The 22,360-nt window shown below is 38.6% G+C and overlaps 1 protein-coding gene and 1 long non-coding RNA gene across 3 annotated transcripts in view; one reads left to right on the top strand and one right to left on the bottom strand.

Moving 5' to 3' along the window:
- Window positions 1-4,882: 4,882 nt before the first annotated feature.
- LOC106079348 (tubulin beta-4B chain-like) lies at window positions 4,883-19,174 on the bottom strand. Its single transcript, XM_013240506.2, has 8 exons — window positions 19,013-19,174; window positions 16,042-16,245; window positions 14,352-14,538; window positions 11,529-11,665; window positions 8,259-8,525; window positions 7,330-7,462; window positions 6,484-6,669; window positions 4,883-5,789 (listed from the first exon to the last, which is right to left on the bottom strand). The coding sequence occupies exons 1-8, from the start codon at window positions 19,055-19,057 to the stop codon at window positions 5,611-5,613; spliced, it is 1,338 nt and encodes a 445-aa protein (XP_013095960.1). The 5' UTR covers window positions 19,058-19,174; the 3' UTR covers window positions 4,883-5,610.
- Window positions 19,175-19,299: 125 nt separating this feature from the next.
- Window positions 19,300-22,360, top strand: part of LOC106060122 (uncharacterized) — a 35,455-nt gene continuing 32,394 nt past the window's right edge. Inside the window, exon 1 of one of the 2 annotated variants that reach the window (XR_008778529.1) lies at window positions 19,300-19,507. This is a non-coding gene — a long non-coding RNA (uncharacterized LOC106060122). The remainder of the gene's footprint in view (window positions 19,508-22,360) is intronic. The other variant, XR_008778527.1, reaches the window with a different exon arrangement.

Raw genomic sequence — 22,360 nt, 5'->3', positions numbered from 1 at the left:
CAGTTGTTGTTTTTTTTTGTATCAAATCCTATAATCTAATCCGAGCAATCTTTGTATGTATGTATTTTAAAGAAAATCGTTAGAGACGTGTTGTAACTAATATATATATATATATATACATATGTATAGATAATTTCGAAAACGACTCTAACGATTTTCTTTACAATTTCAAGGTATATGATGTACATAATAGAGAACAAATCTTCGCCACATGGGTAAAACTCGAGATACTTGAATATCTATTCAAACGGTGACTACTTTTTAAAAACAAAGTTTGTAAGTCACAGAATGAAAGTGTAATCTTTCCTTCCTATTGAAAGTAGTTTGTGCTGTAACCGGAAGTGCTAAGAACATTGGATTCTGCGGTGCTAATAAGTGCTAACAAATTATCAAATGTCTTTTAAACTAAATAAACCGGATACACCAATAATCTATCTATTTACAGTTTCTTCCTCATGTAGGAACATCTCATCATACACATAATCCCGTGCATTTTCTTTGTCATCTGTCAAGTAGTTACCATTGAAAGAGGTTCTAACTAAGGCAAAAGACAGAGAGGAATGGAGAAGGACGATCGACGAGTCTTGCATGGTGCCCCAACGGTCCTACAGACTAAGGGATAGGTCAAGGTAATCAACTAGTCTCTTTCTTCTCAACATACTGGCCATAGTTCTATTTCAGAAACAGGTTTAAAGTCCTATTAGTATATCTTGTTCTCGTGGTTACAGTCACTACTCAATACTTTAGTTCTCGTGGTTACAGTCACTACTAAATACTTTAGTTCTCGTGGTTACAGTCACTACTAAATACTTTAGTTCTCGTGGTTACAGTCACTACTAAATACTTTAGTTCTCGTGGTTACAGTCACTACTAAATACTTTAGTTCTCGTGGTTACAGTCACTACTAAATACTTTAGTTCTCGTGGTTACAGTCACTACTCAATACTTTAGTTCTCGTGGTTACAGTCACTACTCAATACTTTAGTTCTCGTGGTTACAGTCACTACTCAATACTTTAGTTCACGTGGTTACAGTCACTACTCAATACTTTAGTTCACGTGGTTACAGTCACTACTAAATACTTTAGTTCTCGTGGTTACAGTCACTACTAAATACTTTAGTTCTCGTGGTTATAGTCACTACTAAATACTTTAGTTCTCGTGGTTACAGTCACTACTCAATACTTTAGTTCACGTGGTTACAGTCACTACTAAATACTTTAGTTCACGTGGTTACAGTCACTACTAAATACTTTAGTTCTCGTGGTTACAGTCACTACTCAATACTTTAGTTCACGTGGTTACAGTAACTACTCAATACTTTAGTTCTCGTGGTTACAGTCACTACTAAATACTTTAGTTCACGTGGTTACAGTCACTACTAAATACTTTAGTTCTCGTGGTTACAGTCACTACTAAATACTTTAGTTCTCGTGGTTACAGTCACTACTCAATACTTTAGTTCTCGTGGTTACAGTCACTACTAAATACTTTAGTTCTCGTGGTTACAGTCACTACTCAATACTTTAGTTCTCGTGGTTACAGTCACTACTCAATACTTTAGTTCTCGTGGTTACAGTCACTACTCAATACTTTAGTTCACGTGGTTACAGTCACTACTCAATACTTTAGTTCACGTGGTTACAGTCACTACTAAATACTTTAGTTCTCGTGGTTACAGTCACTACTAAATACTTTAGTTCTCGTGGTTATAGTCACTACTAAATACTTTAGTTCTCGTGGTTACAGTCACTACTCAATACTTTAGTTCACGTGGTTACAGTCACTACTAAATACTTTAGTTCACGTGGTTACAGTCACTACTAAATACTTTAGTTCTCGTGGTTACAGTCACTACTCAATACTTTAGTTCACGTGGTTACAGTAACTACTCAATACTTTAGTTCTCGTGGTTACAGTCACTACTAAATACTTTAGTTCACGTGGTTACAGTCACTACTAAATACTTTAGTTCTCGTGGTTACAGTCACTACTAAATACTTTAGTTCTCGTGGTTACAGTCACTACTCAATACTTTAGTTCTCGTGGTTACAGTCACTACTAAATACTTTAGTTCTCGTGGTTACAGTCACTACTCAATACTTTAGTTCTCGTGGTTACAGTCACTACTAAATACTTTAGTTCTCGTGGTTACAGTCACTACTCAATACTTTAGTTCTCGTGGTTACAGTCACTACTCAATACTTTAGTTCTCGTGGTTACAGTCACTACTCAATACTTTAGTTCTCGTGGTTACAGTCACTACTCAATACTTTAGTTCACGTGGTTACAGTCACTACTCAATACTTTAGTTCACGTGGTTACAGTCACTACTAAATACTTTAGTTCACGTGGTTACAGTCACTACTAAATACTTTAGTTCACGTGCTTTCGGCAAAACACTTCAATCAAGCAAATGAAAATCGAGATTTGGAGCCCCCCTGCTCAATCGGCTTTGGTTTCAACTCACCAGGGCGCCCCACTCGACTCCATCGTCACTTATCACATGACAGTTGCGGCGCGTGAAATGCCATCTTAATTCTTGCCACCCCTTCCCCCGATCTCTTCAACGCGAATTCGAGGCCAACCTGATTTAGGAAAGCGTTACCTCCTGCCTCGCCCGTGTCGTCTGCTAGGGATGACCAGATTACTTTGTGGACACGACCCCGTCAGGTCAAATTTACAGCCAGGTCCAAATCCGGGAGAAAAACTCCCCGGACGGCTTCAGAGTCAGCTTTTATTTACCAGGGAGCCGGGGCGCGTGTCGGTAAGAAGTTTGCCTTGTCCGATGTGGCATCTGACACTGGGAGGATAGTGGTGAGTCACTGACTAGCTGTGTGGCTCAAAGGCCAAATGAACAACACTCCATACTTTCAATAAATACATCAATTGTAGGGTTAGCTGACATTCAACATGTTCATAATGACGTCATCTTGTGTCTACTCAATTTCGATCGAAGGAATTTGTGAAAACATTTCGATTTGTAAAAAGTATAAACAGTCAGCAGACGTCAGCGATTTCTGTCAGGCGCATTTCTCTCAGTATTGACCCAGTCCACGTCAACCCTAGGCAAGTCTTTTGTTCACACTTAACCAGTAGTCAGTGATCCACAAACATTTTCCACCTAGGGACCAATCAAATTACTATGTTATGGACCACATGACATAAAGATGGCCGCCTCCAATTACGTCGAGCCACTGTGGTCTCTAGGGGCCGGGTGGGGCCCGCGGTTCGAGGGTTGAACATCACTGCTCCAGATTACCATTGTTTGTCTCTATCGTTTATTTCCATAATAGAGTTTCGAGATTTACAGAACTATCTATTCACCGAACAGGTTTACAGCCAGCCATGAAGAATGACTGTTACAGCAAGACCTCGGTCCTAATTTAGACGAAACAAAGAACAACTAAGTTTAAGGAAAGAGGGGACGGCTCAGTGCGCCGAGATTTGGATGCAGATAGCCAGCAGTTGGGCAAGACAAGGAGATACTCGCCCAGAACCGTGACGCCTGGAGGAAGCTGGTTTGAAGGCATAGATGAGATTTAAAGACCATCCCCCTTTATAAAGGCTATGACTATTTGGAAGAAAATTACATTGACTTTAGTGACTTATGAATATGATAGATATCAAATAAAATGACAGACTAAAAAGACGGTGCGCAAAATGTATTTAATTATTAACTTTTAATCAATCTATATGCGGAAATACCCCCTGACGTACAAGTCTTTAAGATATAGAATTTTAAGACTTCGAGACCAAGTTTAATTATAACCACAGACCTATATAGACTGGAACACGGAAACGGATTCTTATCCGCAACGGAAGAACCCAAACCTTTATATATATATATATAGTAGACAGATATTACCAGCTGCCCGCGGGTCCTAACATGCGTATTGCTGATGTAGAAGAATGACTGTTACAGCAAGACCTCTGATGTAGAAACAATTAAAGAAAATAATAATGTTATAAATAAAGCGAATGCATAAATTCATGAATAAAAAAAATATTATGAATGGAGCCAAAAATAGCGAATTGACCTGAATTCACGCGTTATTAAGAATAGAGTTGCACTCGTGTACAAATGCTGTAGAAAAACAAAATTTGAATGTTAATTTGAGTCAAATATGAAATGAATGGACTATAAATAGTATGTTCATGTGTTTAAGTATAAAACTATCTTTGCGAAGAGAAGTTCTATCATCTCAGAGTTGAAATAATGTTTTAGACCTAGGAATAGAGAGATTTGTAACATTTCGCGTAATGTCTAGTGAAAGAATGTTCGTCAGGAATTCTAAATTTGCAGATATAAGGAACGAATTTATCTAAGAAACACAAATTTGAAGTTTAGTTTTCTTAAATAATGAAATCAATAGACTATATTTTGTATTTTCATGTGTCGAAGTCAAAAAACTATCTGCCGAAAGTGTACTTCTTACATTTTTAAAACCTTTTTTTTTAATGAAAGTGGGATTTTCTACACTTTGTGCAGGCGTTTCGGCGGGCCCGCGGGTCGTATGTAGGGCATCATTGGATTAGCATAAAATACTTGATTACACCGTACATGACATTATTTACTTTATTTCAGAATCTCCATCATTTAATTTTCTTATGTATTTAGATTTTTTAAATATCGCTTCCATATCTTTTTAATCCATTTTTATTTGACTATTTTATTGCCCAGAGACTGAAAAAATCCGAATGTGAACAAGTTGCAGATTAATGTTTTCACTTGTAATAGGAAAATCTCCAACACTAACTTGACCAAAGACTTGACAAAAGACTGATCTAAGCTAGTCATCTGCTAATTGTTTACATTTTGACTTTGAAGATCTGGTTTAGATCTAACAAATGAACAATAACATACTGCAAAGAAAAGAAAGTTAAAATAGACTATTTATTTTATTTACGTATAGATAATAAATGTTACATCAAAATTTTATTGCCTATTTTGTTTTTCCAAAACGAGTGGACATTTCTGTAAGCTGATGTGGACATCTCCTAAATGTAGATGTGGACATTTTCTAAATGTAGATGCATATTCAACTTGTATATTTCTATGTAAACATGTGACCAATATACTGGACTTTGATGACTTAATCTCTTGACAAAGCCAAAGAAAATCAAGATATTTACAAAATACAATTATATCGATGGAAAAAAAAACACTTTCAATATAAAATAATCGACGTTTGAACATTTTTTTGAAAAAGGTAAATGCATAGAGACCTTTTGGTGGTAATTTTATCAACACAGAATTCTCTTTGCTGCTTATGTATGTAACCATACATTTGTAAAACATTCAAAGTTGCATTTCGCAGCCAAAAGTTCCATTTCATCAGGAGCGTCTGGTAATCAGGAATCAAACATAAAAAAAAAATTGAACTGCCTTTTACAATACAAATATATTTATAGTTTTCTATCAGATGAACTTTGGCCAAAGAAAATGACTTTTAAGATGCTTGAGAGGACGGGGCGAGAAAAGATTTGGTTCATTCTATAGTTGGTGTCGAGGCTAGACTTGAACTTATATGTTTCAATAAAGACAACAGGATGTAACTTAATTCTGTCCCATAATTACCCAGAGCACCCCCCACCCACCCCCCAACATTTAGGCCGTTTCCTCCTCCTCTTCTTCCTCTGCCTCTCCTGCTTCCTCCGCCGTGGCGTCCTGATACTGCTGATACTCCGAGACTAGGTCGTTCATGTTGGACTCAGCCTCAGTGAACTCCATCTCGTCCATGCCCTCCCCTGTGTACCAGTGCAAGAAGGCTTTGCGTCGGAACATGGCTGCAAAGAGCAGAAAAATAAATATATTTGTACAAAATTCCTTCTTTATGAAGCTGATGAATTTATGTATGGCCTGCTTTACTCATGATAACTTACGAACCATAGATTTTTTTTAATGTAACATTTTTACGCTCCCCCCCCCCCAACCCAAAAAAAAATCATGTTTACGCCCATGTATTCAATCTACTTCAGACATTAAAAGACAGTAGTCTATAGACTAGAGTAACTTGTGTATGGATCTGAGTAAGAGACTTCTTCACTGACAAGTCCCACCTCTTATCACTCTCATAGTATTTCATTACCTGGTCAGAAACATAGCTATATTTATGAGCAATTAACTATACCCCTCCCCCCCACACACACTTTCTTGTTCTCTCTTTAGTGTAGTTCAGGAAAGTGAGTTTCAGCAACACGCTGAAGTTCTGCTGAGAGCCTCCATGCAAGGGGAATGATGGGAACTGCCTATAAAGACAAACATTCTATAAAGACAACCATCCTATAAAGACAGACATTAAAAATTCTAAGGCTATACAAGGTAACAAAACAATATGTCACATTTGCTATTCATAATGTGTTTTTTCCTGCCCTCTATCTCATCCCATTTACACTCCATGGCAACCACGTTTCCAAATTCTTAATTCCTAGACATTTCCTAGCAACCATGACATTTAAACATAAAAAAAACTAAACTAACCTGTAAATTGTTCGGCTACTCTTTTGAAGAGTTCCTGAATGGCGGTTGTGTTACCAACGAATGTAGATGCGAGCTTCAAACCTCTGGGAGGGATGTCACAAACAGCAGTTTTCACATTGCTTGGGATCCATTCCACAAAATAGGAAGAGTTTTTGTTCTGGACATTCAGCATTTGTTCATCCACCTCTGAAGAGGAAACATTGGCCCTAAACTAAAGTAGGTCAAAGCAGCCAAACATTGGCCCTAAACTAAAGTAGGTCAAAACAGCCAAACATTGGTCCTAAACTAACGTAGGTCAAAACAGCCAAACATTGGCCCTAAACTAAAGTAGGTCAAAGCAGCCAAACATTGGCCCTAAACTAAAGTAGGTCAAAACAGCCAAATATTGGCCCTAAACTAACGTAGGTCAAAACAGCCAAATATTGGCCCTAAACTAAAGTAGGTCAAAACAGCCAAACATTGGCCTTAAACTAAAGTAGGTCATTAGAGCAAAACATTGGCCTTAAACTAAAGTAGGTAATTAGAGCAAAACATTGGCCTTAAATTAAGGTCAAGTCAGCAAAATATTGGTCCTAAAGGAAAGTAAGTCCTAAACGATAATCAATAGTCTCAACTACAATCGGCCAAGAGAGCCAAAGATTGACCCTTTATTAAAGTAGGTCAAGACGGCTGTAATCAAGCAAAAAATATTAGATGTAGAGATTTAAGGTTTCATGAGATGGGCCGAGACTTGATCAACATGTCTGGATGAAAAACTATCGTTTGAGATAGGAAGACAAAATATTTTGAGACGCCGTTCCCTAGCAACACTACTAGTGGCAACAATGCAAAACAAATAATGTTCACCTTTCATGGACATACGTCCTCTAAAGATACACGCAACTGTCAGGTAGCGGCCGTGTCTTGGATCACAGGCGGCCATCATGTTCTTGGCGTCAAACATTTGCTGGGTCAGTTCTGGCACTGTGATGGCTCGGTACTGTGGAACAGATAGGTCTACAATTTGAGGAGGAGGTTGAAAAGTACAGAGTCTTAACGTGTTGTTCTATTTTTAACGATTTAAAAAATGACTTCAAAAACAGCGTACTTTCTATGTCCACATACTTTCTGGTCTATTTTATCTTAGTTCACTGTAGAATTAGTGTCAGTTAGAGTTTATTGCTAATGGCGCTTATTTATTTGTTTTCTTAAAAAAAAATAATTAAAAACTTTACATTATAATTATCAAGAACTAAAATCATTGAAAATAAAAACAATAAATAAATTGAGACTATTTCTTACTAAAATTATATATATATATATATACAGATTCTATTTTTGAATGTCTTAGTAAATGTAATATTAATTTCTCTAGCCACCAATAACATACTTTAAAAAGCACTGAACTCTTTTAGGAGAGTTGCCTTCTAAGATCTCAAGGGATCTATATAGAAGCTTATGTCTCAACTTAAGAAACGTCTGTTCCAAATGTTTATTAATTTGCACTCTATGTAGTTTCCAATTTTAATGGACTAAGTAACAAGCGTGTAAATATTCTTGATGTTTTATGTTCTGTCTGTCTGGTTACAAACTTTTGTCTTCGTCCAAAACTAAGTTGCATCAAAGGTTTCGATTAAAAGGTCATGTTGCTATTTTATTGTAGAATATACTGACTTCAGACGTCATTAATAGAACATGACTATGTCACAATGCTGTTAATAGAACATGACTATGTCACAATGGTATTAATAGAACATGACGTCACAATGGTGTGAAACAACCTTTACACCTCTTACCTGCTGAGACCCACGTGATGTTAGAGGCGCGAATCCTGGAATAAAGAAGTGCAGACGTGGAAACGGCACCATGTTGACGCACAGTTTCCTGAGGTCAGAGTTCAGTTGACCAGGGAACCGGAGACATGTTGTAGTGCCGGACAAGGTGGCCGAGATCAGGTGATTTAAATCGCCATAGGTGGGCGTGGTTAGCTTCAGAGTTCGAAAGCAAATGTCGTAGAGAGCCTCGTTGTCGATAGTATACGTCATATCCGTATTCTCAACGAGCTAAGGACGAGAACAGATTGAAGACGTAAGCAAAGTCTGGTCGATAGCCTTTTATATTTAAATGATACAAGTCCAGGTGTGTGTGTGTCTACATGACAGAAAACTGTATGGCGCATCTTTTACTAAAACTAATGTATTGTTCAATTGTGGTAGTTAAGTTGGGGGTCAGGTCTAGAAAAGGATGAGGACCCAAGTACACAGAAAGCATTTATATAGAAGATTGCGTCAAGATTGCAAATCTACTTTAACTGTGCCAGTTTAGTAAAGTAATAATGGAACTATTAAAACAAGTTGCCTAAATTGTTTGAAAGAGCAATTTATAATTACTTTACATAAAAGTCATCATTTTGCATGACTTAAACTCTACCCTGTTTATAATTACTTAAATTAATAAAAGTAATCATTTTTTTATGACTTAAACTCTACCCTTGTTCCATTGCACGCGCCGCAGTTGATTACAATTTAAAATCAAGTATCCGACAAACTTTTAGCTCTAAGAAGCATTCACTTAAAAGTCAATTAGAGAAAAAAATTGTCACCTTTTTGAGACGGGGCGGGGAAGGACTGTGGTGGTGTGATCTTCGGGAGAGGAGTGGTAAGGGGGCAGCTAAACGAGCTGCTAATTAGCATATTTTCTAACACACCACTTGCCAAATTATTTTTTTTACAATTTAAACATTACCCGATACATAAACATTTCGTCCAAACAAGCAAACTTCCATGTAATAACATTTCCACTGGCATGATTTAGCAGACTGTTGAAGACTTAAGCAACTAAGCTTTCATTGTTATGAAGAGCATAATTAAAAAGGTATTGTTATATCTGGTTTATATGTCACCCTCAAAGCTTCTCTGAAGGCGTTCAGCACCTGGGAGGCACATGACAGAGCATCATGGCGTCGCCCTGTGAAAACTGGAGCACAGGTTGCTGAGGAAAAGAGAACAATGCTGGCAGAAGAAAAACGCCAGAGAAGAAAAGCAAGGCCAATGACACTAGCTCCAGCTGGAATAACCTGCCGAGTGTGCGGCCGAACATTCCGGGCTCACATAGGCAGCCAAATGAGGAGGCATAAAACCTCATTGCAAAGCCCTCAGCCCCCTGGATGACAAAGTGGTCATCATCGAACCACGATGGACGAACTATATATGTCAGTGTAACTTATGCTATAAGACCCTAACATTATATTCACTAGCAATGCTCAGTGGTCAGATTTTTGTATTGCACAAACATTAGTCTCAAAGAATCAAATTATCGAATGAAAACAACAACAACAAAGTTTGGACCGTTTGGTGTGATGGAGATAAAAACATATCTCGGTATCATACTATCTATATTCAAAGTCTCGCACTAATGATGCACAGTTTTATAAACGTATCCACTAACACTGTAATAGTTATAGCGTCACATTCATCTCATGCATAAACTATGATAATGACATCGTTAAAAAGACTTCATGCACATGTTAGCTGACTGTATCCATTGGTTGTTAGCTGACTTAATGCTCTAGTTGTTAGCTGACTTAATGCTCTGGTTGTTAGCTGACTTAATGCTCTGGTTGTTAGCTGACTGCATCCATTGGTTGTTAGCTGACTGCATCCATTGGTTGTTAGCTGACTTAATGCTCTGGTTGTTAGCTGACTTAATGCTCTAGTTGTTAGCTGACTTAATGCTCTGGTTGTTAGCTGACTTAATGCTCTGGTTGTTAGCTGACTGCATCCATTGGTTGTTAGCTGACTGCATCCATTGGTTGTTAGCTGACTTAATGCTCTGGTTGTTAGCTGACTTAATGCTCTAGTTGTTAGCTGACTTAATGCTCTGGTTGTTAGCTGACTTAATGCTCTGGTTGTTAGCTGACTTAATGCTCTGGTTGTTAGCTGACTTAATGCTCTGGTTGTTAGCTGACTGCATCCATTGGTTGTTAGCTGACTGCATCCATTGGTTGTTAGCTGACTTAATGCTCTAGTTGTTAGCTGACTTAATGCTCTGGTTGTTAGCTGACTGCATCCATTGGTTGTTAGCTGACTTAATGCTCTAGTTGTTAGCTGACTTAATGCTCTGGTTGTTAGCTGACTGCATCCATTGGTTGTTAGCTGACTTAATGCTCTAGTTGTTAGCTGACTTAATGCTCTGGTTGTTAGCTGACTGCATCCATTGGTTGTTAGCTGACTTAATGCTCTAGTTGTTAGCTGACTTAATGCTCTGGTTGTTAGCTGACTTAATGCTCTGGTTGTTAGCTGACTTAATGCTCTGGTTGTTAGCTGACTTAATGCTCTGGTTGTTAGCTGACTTAATGCTCTGGTTGTTAGCTGACTTAATGCTCTGGTTGTTAGCTGACTTAATGCTCTGGTTGTTAGCTGACTTAATGCTCTGGTTGTTAGCTAACTGCATCCATTGGTTGTTAGCTGACTTTATGCTCTAGTTGTTAGCTGACTTAATGCACTGGTTGTTAGCTGACTGCATCCATTGGTTGTTAGCTGACTTAATGCTCTGGTTGTTAGCTGACTGCATCTATTGGTTGTTAGCTTACTTCATGCACTGGTTGTTACCTTACTTCATGCACTGGTTGTTACCTGACTTCATGCACTGGTTGTTACCTGACTTCATGCACTGGTTGTTACCTTACTTCATGCACTGGTTGCTAGCTGACTTCATGCATTGTTTGTAAGCTGAATGTATGCACTTAATCAAAAACTGAGCTTCTTGTCTGTGTACATAACTTCATACAAATGGTTACAGTGACCTCATACATATGGTCAAAGTGACCACATACACATTGTCAAAGTGACCTTTAATGTTGTTTACCAAACTGAACTCGTCCATTGTGTCAAAATCACCAAGTACACACACAGACACACACACACAGACACACACAAAATTCAGCACGTGTCTCTACGTGTCCAGTCAAAACACTGACATGACCAAGCACTTAAAACGTTTAGCTAGACACCAAGTGACACAAACAGCGTGCCACCAGTGGCGAGCAGTCCACCAAAAAGTCTGACCTGATGCACTGACAAGGTCGCGTTGTATGGCTCCACTACGACGTCAGAGACTTTTGGCGAGGGTACGATGGAGTAAGTGCTCATGATACGATCTGGATATTCCTCTCTGACTTTGCTAATAACAAGCGTCCCCATACCTGTAGAACATACAAAGAACTGTAGGGACATACAAACATGGGCGTAGCCAGGATTTTTTTTTCGGGAGGGGTTTTGGGGGGGATGCCCCCCCCCCCCCCCGCGGAAAAAAATTATATGTGTGTGTGTGTGTACATAATTAATCTTTATTACATTCTGACCCTTTCGGAAGACGTTTATTGTTTATTGTAGACTGCCCGCCCTTGCTAGCAAGGGGGTCTGGTGGAGCTCGCAGCGCTCCCCCAGCGCGGGGCGAAGCCCCGCCGCCGAGCACTATTTCTGGTATTGAAAGCCAACAAAATGCATATTCTGAGGTATCTACAGTGCATTATCTTGCTATTAAAAAGTTTTATTTCAAAAAGCTAATGTGCTATTCTTACTGACTTAGACCCTCTCGCGCCGTTCGGCGCATTTTCCGGAAAGCTGTTTCCGCAACTCTTATTTTGCGTAATTCATTTTGTCGGAGAACATGTCCCGCAAAACCTCATGCGACGCTCTGTCACAACCTTACTAAGGATTCGACTCCCAGTTCGGCATATGATTTCTTTGATTTAGACCCGATCTCTATGACTGACTCCTAAAATCTGTCTTAGCCATCTTTGTTGAGCCACATTTAATGTTTTTCAATTTCGGCAGAAGACTATTCACACTTTATTAATGGAGCCCAAGCCACTGGTAGAAATGTGTAACCTTTCTTGACTACGCTTTTGGAATTACAATTATTACATGCCTGTATTTTGCTTTAGATTTTATATCGAAAAGGAAAGTTTTTTCGTCAAATCATCTGTTGAGGGGTTAAACTAAAAAATCTCTCTGGAGTTTTTTTTTTTAATTCAAAACCCCATTTAGCTACGATCATAGAATTTGGTGACTGTTTTTTGCTTTAAAATAATATTGAAGAGAGAGGTTTTCAACTCTAAACGCTCTGTAGGGGAATTTTAAACTCAAAACCATCTGGAGGGGTTTTTAACTTTAAAGAAAAAGCCATCTGGAGGAGGGGATTTAAACTCAAAACCCCTTTGACTACGCTCATAGATTTTATAGTGTGTAATTTGCTTTTTTTTTTTTTATATTGAAGAGGTACTTTTTAGCTTCAAACCCCAACTGGAGGGGGGGGGGGGTTAAACTCAAAACCCTTTGGCTACTCTCATAAAATTTTGAATGAGTAATTTGCTTTTTTATATTGAAGAGGGGTTTATCGTAAATTTTGGAGAGGGTTTTAACCCTAACTCTTCCTTAATTGTGCTGTTGGAATTTGGGGATTGCTGTTTGCATTTTTTTTTGTTTTGTTTTATAGAAGAGGGGGATTTAACTGCAAAAACCTCTGGTAGGGGGTTTAAAACTCAAAACCCCCTGTAGGGGGTTTTAAACTCAAAGCCCCTGGTAGGGGGTTTTAAACTCAAAACCCCCCTGGTAGAGGGATTTGTATCTCAAAACCCCCTGATAGAGTTTTTTAAAATCTCAAAACCCCCTGGTAGGGGGGTTTAAACTCAAAACCCCCTGGTACAGGGTTTTTAACTCAAAACCCCCTCGGCTGTGCTGTGGTAAGTGATGATTTAGTATTAAAATCTCACCTAAAATGAACAAAATGAAAGCAAAAATCGGTCACTTAATTCCGTTCCCCCCCCCCTGCGGGGGGGGATTTCATTTCGGGGGGGGTTTGAACCCCAAGAACCCCCCCTGGCTACGCCCATGCATACAAATAACTGTAGGGACATACAAATAACTGTAGCGACATACAAATAACTGTAGGGACATACAAAGAACTGTAGGGACATACAAAGAACTGTAGGGACATACAAATAACTGTAGGGACATACAAAGAACTGTAGGGACATACAAATAACTGTAGGGACATACAAAGAACTGTAGGGACATACAAATAACTGTAGGGACATACAAAGAACTGTAGGGACATACAAAGAACTGTAGGGACCAGTAGCGTCACTAGAGGTTTGCAATAATATTTAAATAAATGTCATAAACAGTGGGATTTTACATTAGAGTAAAAATCAATAAAAGCGAGTAATTTGCTCACAATGCTGGTTCAACAAAAATAGCTAGCATTTAAGTTTATTGGAACATATTTGAAGAATGTTGATGGCGGAAAGGGGGGGGGGGGAGATTCTGTACTCACAGACTTGAAAGACAGAAACAAACATACAAACAAACAAATGCTAGATCATAAAACTCCATATGTCACTAGTTGCACACCCTAGAAATGATGTCGTGATATACTTTTTGGACCTGACCCCAGACTGTATAGCATCACAATGTGTCCTACGCATTGAGTAAACACGTGGTGTGGTGAGGCCCTAACTTTAACCCATTGAAACCAATCAAATTGATTGTAGCTCCAAATCTTTCACAAATTTCTTTAATTTCATTATAGATTTTTGTCTTTATCCATGAGAGCAATAGCTAACTAGATGCTTCAATGTGGCTGCATAAAAACAGACAGTATATTTTATACTAGTTGGGTTAATTGATCCAATGCTAAACAGCAGTATTTCAAGAGTTAATACCAAAACATGCACAAACTGTTATATATTTATATATATAGTTTACTGGACCTATGTACACATCAAAATGCGATATCATACGGATATTTCCGAAGCTAATTTTACCCCATACAAAAACCAAAGTTTAGAGTTAAATTATTGCAAAATAAAGAGTATAAAAACTTACCGGAACCAGAGCCCCCTCCTAAAGACTGAGTGAGTTGGAATCCTTGCAGACAGTCGCAGCTCTCGGCTTCTTTTCTGATGATGTCTAAAACTGAATCACACAGTTCCGCTCCTTCTGTGTAATGACCCTTGGCCCAGTTGTTGCCGGCTCCAGATTGACCAAAGACGAAGTTGTCCGGGCGATAGATCTGTAGACGTAATGGCAATAGATTCAGTTCAATACCAGTTTGAGCAATACAGTTTGAGCAATACAGTTTGAGCAATACAGTTTGAGCAATACAGTTTGACCATTACAGTTTGAGCAATACAGTTTGAGCAATACAGTTTGACCAATACAGCTTGACCAATACAGTTTGACCAATACAGTTTGACCAATACAGTTTGACCAATACAGTTTGACCACTTGGAGACAAAAATGCCGGACTTCAAACCGCGACAGTTATCATTCTATAAAGTCATGTAGGAGATTTTGTCAAGGCCGCTAGGACGTAATAATCATCTCTGAAAGAATGTCCACATGTCTCAGTCTAGAAATGTCCACATGTCACTGTCTAGAAATGTCGACATTTAATGGAGAACACATTGAAACAAATCAGACAATGTTAAGGACCTAGGACTCCTGTTCCCTTATCACACTACTCACTCAGTGTTTGAGTTTACACCATCACGTGGTGTCTCTTCAAACGTTTCACTTTAAAGGAATTTCTCAGCTGGGAGAAGATTGTTTTTAATGGAATTTCTCAGCTGGGAGAAGAGTGTTTGCAGAAATAAAGGCAATACAGATATAATGTGACCACTTATTTTGTACTATTCTATTCTAAAAAGAACTATCTAAAAGAAAAAATTATATACAATTAAAAAAAAAAAACGTTTGTTAATGTCAAAGGCATGAGCATATAATAGCTAGTCCAAAACTTTAATTTCACTTTTTCATTGGAAATATTGGAGATGAAAATTTCGAGCTCAAGTCCTAACTAAAAATGTTGAAAAAATAAAGTCAGAGTTCAGTTTTCTTTATCCCTTTGGAAATGTGAACACATTGAGAAGGAGATGAAAGGTTCATAGTGGATTTGTACACAGTGTGGCTTCGCTCTGTTGTCACTTCATTTTCAACATAATCGATCGCTACTTTTACATTACAAATATATGTTTGCTATTGAATTACGCTTTAGAAAAAAGAACACCAGCCACTTGAGGAGGCACAAAACCCTAGTTCAAAGCCCTATGCCCACTGGATGACAAATGTTGCCATCATCGAACCACGATGGACGAACTATAGAGAGAGAAAAGATATCATTGATGGACTGCCACTCTTTTTCGTGGCTAGTTAACCTAGAAGTTGTTTGTGGCTAGTTAACCTAGAAGTTGTTTGTGGCTAGTTAACCTAGAAGTTGTTTATGGCTAGTTAATCTAGAAGTTGTTGGTGGCTAGTTAACCTAGAAGTTGTTTGTGGCTAGTTAACCTAGAAGTTGTTTGTGGCTAGTTAATCTAGAAGTTGTTGGTGGCTAGTTCTAGTTAACCTAGAAGTTCCTATCTTGAGAAAAGGGAAGAGTCACTAAATCTTGTCTTTTATAAAGCGGGGCATTATACTTTTAAAAGATGACTACTTTCCCTAATTGTTACATTTTAATTAGGATCATATGTGCCACGAAGACTATCCTTCCAAAACAACTCTAGCTGAAGAGCTCTACCTGTCCGAAAGGTCCTGATCTGACACTGTCCATTGTACCAGGCTCGAGGTCCACCAGCACTGCCCTGGGGACGTATTTGCCTCCAGTAGCCTCATTGAAGTAGACATTGATTCGCTCAAGTTGCAGGTCTGAATCCCCATGATATGTGCCTGTTGGGTCAATGCCATGTTCGTCTGACAGAACCTCCCAAAATTTGGCACCTATCTGAAAAGAAAACAATACAAGCCTGTCGATCTCATAAACATACAGACTGGGCAAGCGGAAAATAAAGTTATTCTTTACTCAGACACGCACGCCCGAACAACCCAGACTGTAAACTTAAGTCCCTATCAGAATATTAATAATTTCTGACACAAAAAATCATTTAGGATGACTTCTATTTTAATTTAATTTTTTTTTAAAAATTGTTCTTTAGTCCATCTGAACTTCAACTGAAAAGAATCAAAAAGTTTAACAAAATGTTCCATGTCAATAGGAAGCAATATTAACATGGGGCAAAATAAAGAAAAGTTTTGCAGCATGTTAACAAATAATAATGTTGGAAGTAAAATTAGTTTAAAAAATACAGCACATTAAAATATGCAATCAGCTTTAGAAGAAACAATATCACCCCTATTCACCACCCCTATGACCACTTCTTGTACGTGATTTGTTTCTGTCTTATTCCTATTTTCAAGTGCTGCAATAGCGGGCAAAATGCAGTTATACACCTATACATTGTTTTTATCTTGCTTCCACGTTGAACTATATTTATGAGTGTGCTATAGATACAGTGAGAGTATTGTTACCTCATATTAAGTCGATATGGTGGAAGCGTGCTTAAATTCAAGAGACGTGGGGAGGGGGGGGGTACGACACGTCAATGTCGCCCGTGTACGAGCAACAATAATTTATCAGCCAGCAAGATACAAGGCAAAGATTCACTGGCAATTAAAGACTAATTTGATAAGTAATGACCGTTAGAAATGTCAGCAAGGGAGTCAACATATCTTGAGAGGCCATTTCTATCTTTAGCACAAAAACTGCAGATAAGGGGGAATCGCTATAGAGAGTGGGTGAGCGAGGGTATTTAAATTGATTACAATCAGCTGACTATCTGGACCAATCACAGCCATTTGTCAAGACGAGGTTAAGGACAGGACAATGAGTGGAGATAACGTCTGCAAGACTCATTCATCATTTCACAGATTGCTACGACTTCTCCATGAAACCAGGGTGAGTGATGGAGGGGGAGGAAGCCATTGCCCTACTTTGACTTATGTACTACTAAACAGTGTTCAAATTGTTGTTGTTTTTGTTTGTTTTTTTTTTTTTGGCCCTGGTTCAAAATTATTGGAATGAACAAAAATTACTTCTTGCTTTGTGTCCATAAAAACTAAACTCTAGTAAAAAGAAAATAGGTAAAGAGATACGCTGTAGATTGAACCACTAATAATGCATGTTAATAGGATTAAACCGGAAAAGGAAGCGGGTGACAATAATTTGACAAGTGAGGAAACGCCTCGTGTTGTTTCCCAAATTCCTATGCACACCATATTCACCAGAGTGAGTGTTAAATAGACACTGAACTATTTCCAATGAGATGATGATAATCTCACACAATCTCAGAGCACACATAGCATTTGCAGCTTAGTCAAAAAGAGTTCCTCTAGATTTAAACTAATTGACTATTCAATGCTTATTCTTTTACTTACGGTACAATACAAATATACCTTATTGTAGATCTATATTGACTTAATATAGTATAAGAAAGGTCACATTAAGATCTAGATCTAGACTCTAAATCTAGATCTGGGGCCTAGGCCTATGTGATATGTGACCTACGTCCAGATTAGAAATCTAGACCTAGGTCTAATTTTACTAATATAATAGACATGTTTTTATATTTAGACTAGATTATAGATTTGTAGGTCAAGTATTAATCTAAATAATTCTAGATCTAAGGCTATGTAATCTAAATAATTCTAGATCTAAGGCTATGTTAAATAATGTGAATAATCTAGATTCAAGATCAACTTTCTAGATCTAGTTTTCCCACGTTACAAGACTTGATCGTCACTTCCGTAGACCGCACCGCTTGGTTTTATGCGTGCTATTCAAACACAGGCAAACCCAAAAATGTTATGAACATAAGTCGTGAATAGGTTTCTCAATCTAAAGCAATTCATTAGATGTAGATTCTAGTGTATATAAGAATAGAATATAGTTATTGATCTATAAAGATCTCCATAAAACTTTCTTTAAAATCTAAATCTAATATTTCATTATGAACAGGAGTTTTATTCTAGATTAGATCTATTTAGAGTCGTAGATCTAGAGTCTTATCTTTAGAGTAGCAAACGTCTATAATCTAGAATAGATCTAGATCTATATCTATTATAGATTTTGAATAGAATGTAGATCTAAATCTTGGTGAGAATAGATCTAGAATTAGAATCTACACAATTTTAACGTTTTCAGATCTTATAGATCTAGATAAGAATAAAGGAATGGACGGGCCTGCCATTGAAAGACTTTTTATAGGTTCTAGAGTAGATCTAACTAACGCTAAAGACAGAAAGAAAAAGATGGAGAAAGACGGTCGACAAATTTTACATGATGCCCCAACGATCCAACAGACTAAGGGATAAGTAAAGGTAATAAATCTAAAAGTGTTCACTAAATTCTAGCTAACTCTAGATTCTACATGGTTGCTAGATGATGTAGATCTACTTGGTTTTAGTTATACATCCAGACTAGAGCTACCAACACGTAAATCTAGTGTCTAGATCAAGATCTAGATTGGGTTGGCCTATTGTTAGATCTAGATCTAGTCTACAATTAGTACAATCGACATAGTTTCTTTGACCTAGATCATCTAGGTCTAATCTAGATCTGGACTATCCACCATTTTAACCCACCCATTCTTTCTTCAAGATGGACATTTTTTACCCTTAAAAACACCTTTTTATCTACTGCTTTTGGTACGTACCTGGTTCCCGCACTGCCCGCACTGAATATGTACGATCTCTCTCATACTTTAGCCGTTCAGGAGCGGCGGAGAATGGTTTTTTTTTCGGGACGACAACCCTTCTTCATGTAATGTTGCGGTATCCAGGGTGTACCGTATCCAAGGTCGTCAACAGAATACGTCATGGCGTTCAATGTCTTGATTGAAACTACACGTCCTGTGGCGCCGCACCATCGGGTTTTCCCAGACATCATCTGATAGATTCGATAGTATCATTAGGAAAATGCTTCAAAAGACAACAAAAAATTCATTCCTTTTTCAGGAAACAATTATTCTGTTCGGAAGTTACTTTTTTAGAAGATAAACACAAAGTGTAGACAAGGTCCGGATATTAGCAAGTGATCATAAACAAATAACTATGGAAAAAAATATTTAGGTTTACTCTAGATCTAGATCTAATTGTTAAAAAAAAAAACAACCTAGAACTAAATCAAGATCTAGATCTAATTATAGCAGGTCTGTTTCTATCTATATAGTAGATGTAACTTTTATATGACATAAGTACTCTATCTATCCCAGAGCGTTTGGTTTTAGAGTAATTTAGACTCAGTCAGCGATTCCTAACTTTTGGCCCGCTGGCCATATCTGCAAATGATGACGCGATTCCTACTAGCAGTGTAGATCGTAGTCCATATCGAAGGAAACCGGCATGTAATTGTCAAAAACTACGAAAACAAAAATGAGTTGAATTTTTTATGGTATCCAGTCCAGCCTGGCAGAAAATGTTTGACCATAATTGCTTTAGAGAATGGAAAGTGTTTGCTTTCCATCGGTGATTGTTAACATTAAGATCTAGATCTAGTAAGGCTGTTACTAGTGTTACTAAAGATTGCGAGTCGGAAGTGTATACAGCCCTCTGTACGAAAAGGGATATAAATGGATTTATTGCCTTTTTAAACTCTTTATTTTGTGCAGATCACGTTTCTTTTTAGTTTTGGGCCCATCACATTTTTTTTTTTGCTGAAACTAATACTTTGAGAAAAACTAATTTGAGACCTAAAGTCACCGCTACTAAGATGCTACTTAGAAGAACATGTCTGAGAACAACCCATTGAGCGTCCAATTTTTTTTAGGTTCACATAACGACCAACACTGAGCGTCGAATTAGTTTAGGTCCAGGGTAAGTCCAAATAGAACAATACTGTCTCCTCAAAGAATTATGTCAAGAAACTGTTTTCAAACAGTTCATAGGCAGCTTGTTTTAGCATGCCGAGGCAGGGGCCACTCTCAAAAGGTTACATCATATTTGGATAACCCGAGCTTTTGGTATTGGTATTGAGACGAAAATACACGAATTCGACTCATTCTTCCTTCCTTATGGCGACGTACGCATGCGAGACATGGAAGTCATCTTCAAAAATCGAGAGTGGCAGAGTGGTTAAATGGTCAAGTGGTTGAGTGGTCAAGTGGTTGAGTGGTCAAGTGGTTGAGTGGTCAAGTGGTTGAGAGACCAATGGGTTGAACGCTAATTGATTGAGTCCGAGTAGTTGAGAGACCAGTGGTTGAGAGGCAATGTGGTTGAGTGGCCAAATGGTTGAGAGACCAATGGGATGAATGGTTAAGCGATTGAATGCGAGTGGTTGAGAGACCGGTGGTTGAGTAGCCAAATGGTTGAGTCTGCTAGTGATTGAGTTGCTGAGTGTTTGAGAGGCAAGTGGTAGAGTGGCCAAGTGGTTGGCCGAATGTTTGACCAAGTGGTTGAGGTGCTTGACAGTTTGATAACTAATAGCTTGAGTAGCTCAAAGGCCGAGTGGTTCATATGCCTATAGGTTAGGCTACCGAGTGGTGCAGTAGCCCAGTGGTTGAAGTTTTGCATTTATTTAGCTTTAGTAAAAGGTTGAAACTTTTTTGGGGCTGGTAAAGTGCAGACGACTGACCACATTATCGTCTCATTCCTCCTGTACCACATACACACCAACACTTGACCTGCCTCATAAATCTTTTTTCAATCGAAACTTTTTGTGTGTGCAGATAGGTTAGAAAAAAAAAGTACTCCTGTCAGTTGTGTCACTTCACGTCTATATTTTGTCTCTCGAGTAATGTCCACTGAAGTAATGCCCATTAAAGTAATGCCCACTGAGGTAATGCCCACTACCATTAGTTGCCTGTTAAAGGTACACGAGTTGAACGTAACACTTTTAAGCTTGAAAGTAAATCTCTCTAGTTAACACTTTCAGCCTTGACAATTAATTACAAGGTGTTAATAGAGAAGCGAGGGTTCTCAAGCTATCAATACATCTAGGTAACTTTGATCTCTGTCTCGTAACGTTGGTACTAGATTCGAGTTCGAGAGGCGTTGTGGTGAAGAGAAAAGTGTGTCACACCAACACCCTGGGAGATACATCCTTCATGTCACTGGCATACTTAATCCTGGCATAAGTCCATTGAGCTTTCCCCCCTCCCTCTCTCTCTCCCTCCCCCTCTCCCTCCCCCTCTCTCTCCCTCTCTGTCTCTCTCTCCCTCCCTCTCTCTCTCCCTCTCTGTCTCTCTCTCCCTCCCTCTCTCTCTCCCTCTCTCCCTCCCCTCTCTTTTCAAAGATCAAACTTCATCAATTCTCTGCGCTGCTTTACCAATTTATTCCCTGTGGCGCAGGCCCCTAGCGCCTTAGTCTCACATGCCTCCTTCCTACCTTGCTAGCCCCCTCTACCTTGTGTCTCGCCTATCGGCTGCTCAGCTTCACTCAGAAACAGTCTCGTCTGGCGCCAGTTCGAATCTACCCCGCGGTCTGTGTGACCCTCTTCTCCCACTGAAGCTCTCATCTAGTTGTTGGTTGTTTTTTTTTACCTTCTTTTATGTAAGAAAGAAAGTTGTCTACATTTAAATGCCTCCCCCCCCCCATCCTCCAGCCTTACATTTCACGCATCCCATCCCCAGCACCCCCTATGGCGTCACAAGACTAAATCGTTTAGATGCCGCCTTCTAATCGCGCAGGACAGTTTCATAGAGTCACCCCATGGCATTCTGTAGCGACACGACTGACTTAGGGGCGACCAAGACCCGTCCGCCATGGCGACAGTCGCCTTCATTTCTTTAAAAAAAAAAAGTTTTAGCCTTGAATTAACCAAAGAGTGGATTAAATAGGGAGGGGGGGAAGGAGTAGAAGAGAGCAACATTCACACATACACACGAGAGTTACACACGCACACATCAAGATGACACACACACACAAACAGAGGTAACATGTGTGGGACATTAGAAAGCTGAGAAAGACAAAAACTTGCTTCTATTAATTAAAGTTTCACATAGTTGACCAGTAGCAAATATAACGTGCGTCACAAACATTTGAAATATTGAAATAAATAAATGGAA

Source organism: Biomphalaria glabrata, chromosome 6, assembly GCF_947242115.1.
Source record: "Biomphalaria glabrata chromosome 6, xgBioGlab47.1, whole genome shotgun sequence".
NCBI lineage: Eukaryota > Metazoa > Mollusca > Gastropoda > Planorbidae > Biomphalaria > Biomphalaria glabrata.
The sequence above is the reverse complement of the archived record's forward strand: the minus strand, read 5'-3'. Positions and strand labels throughout refer to the sequence as shown.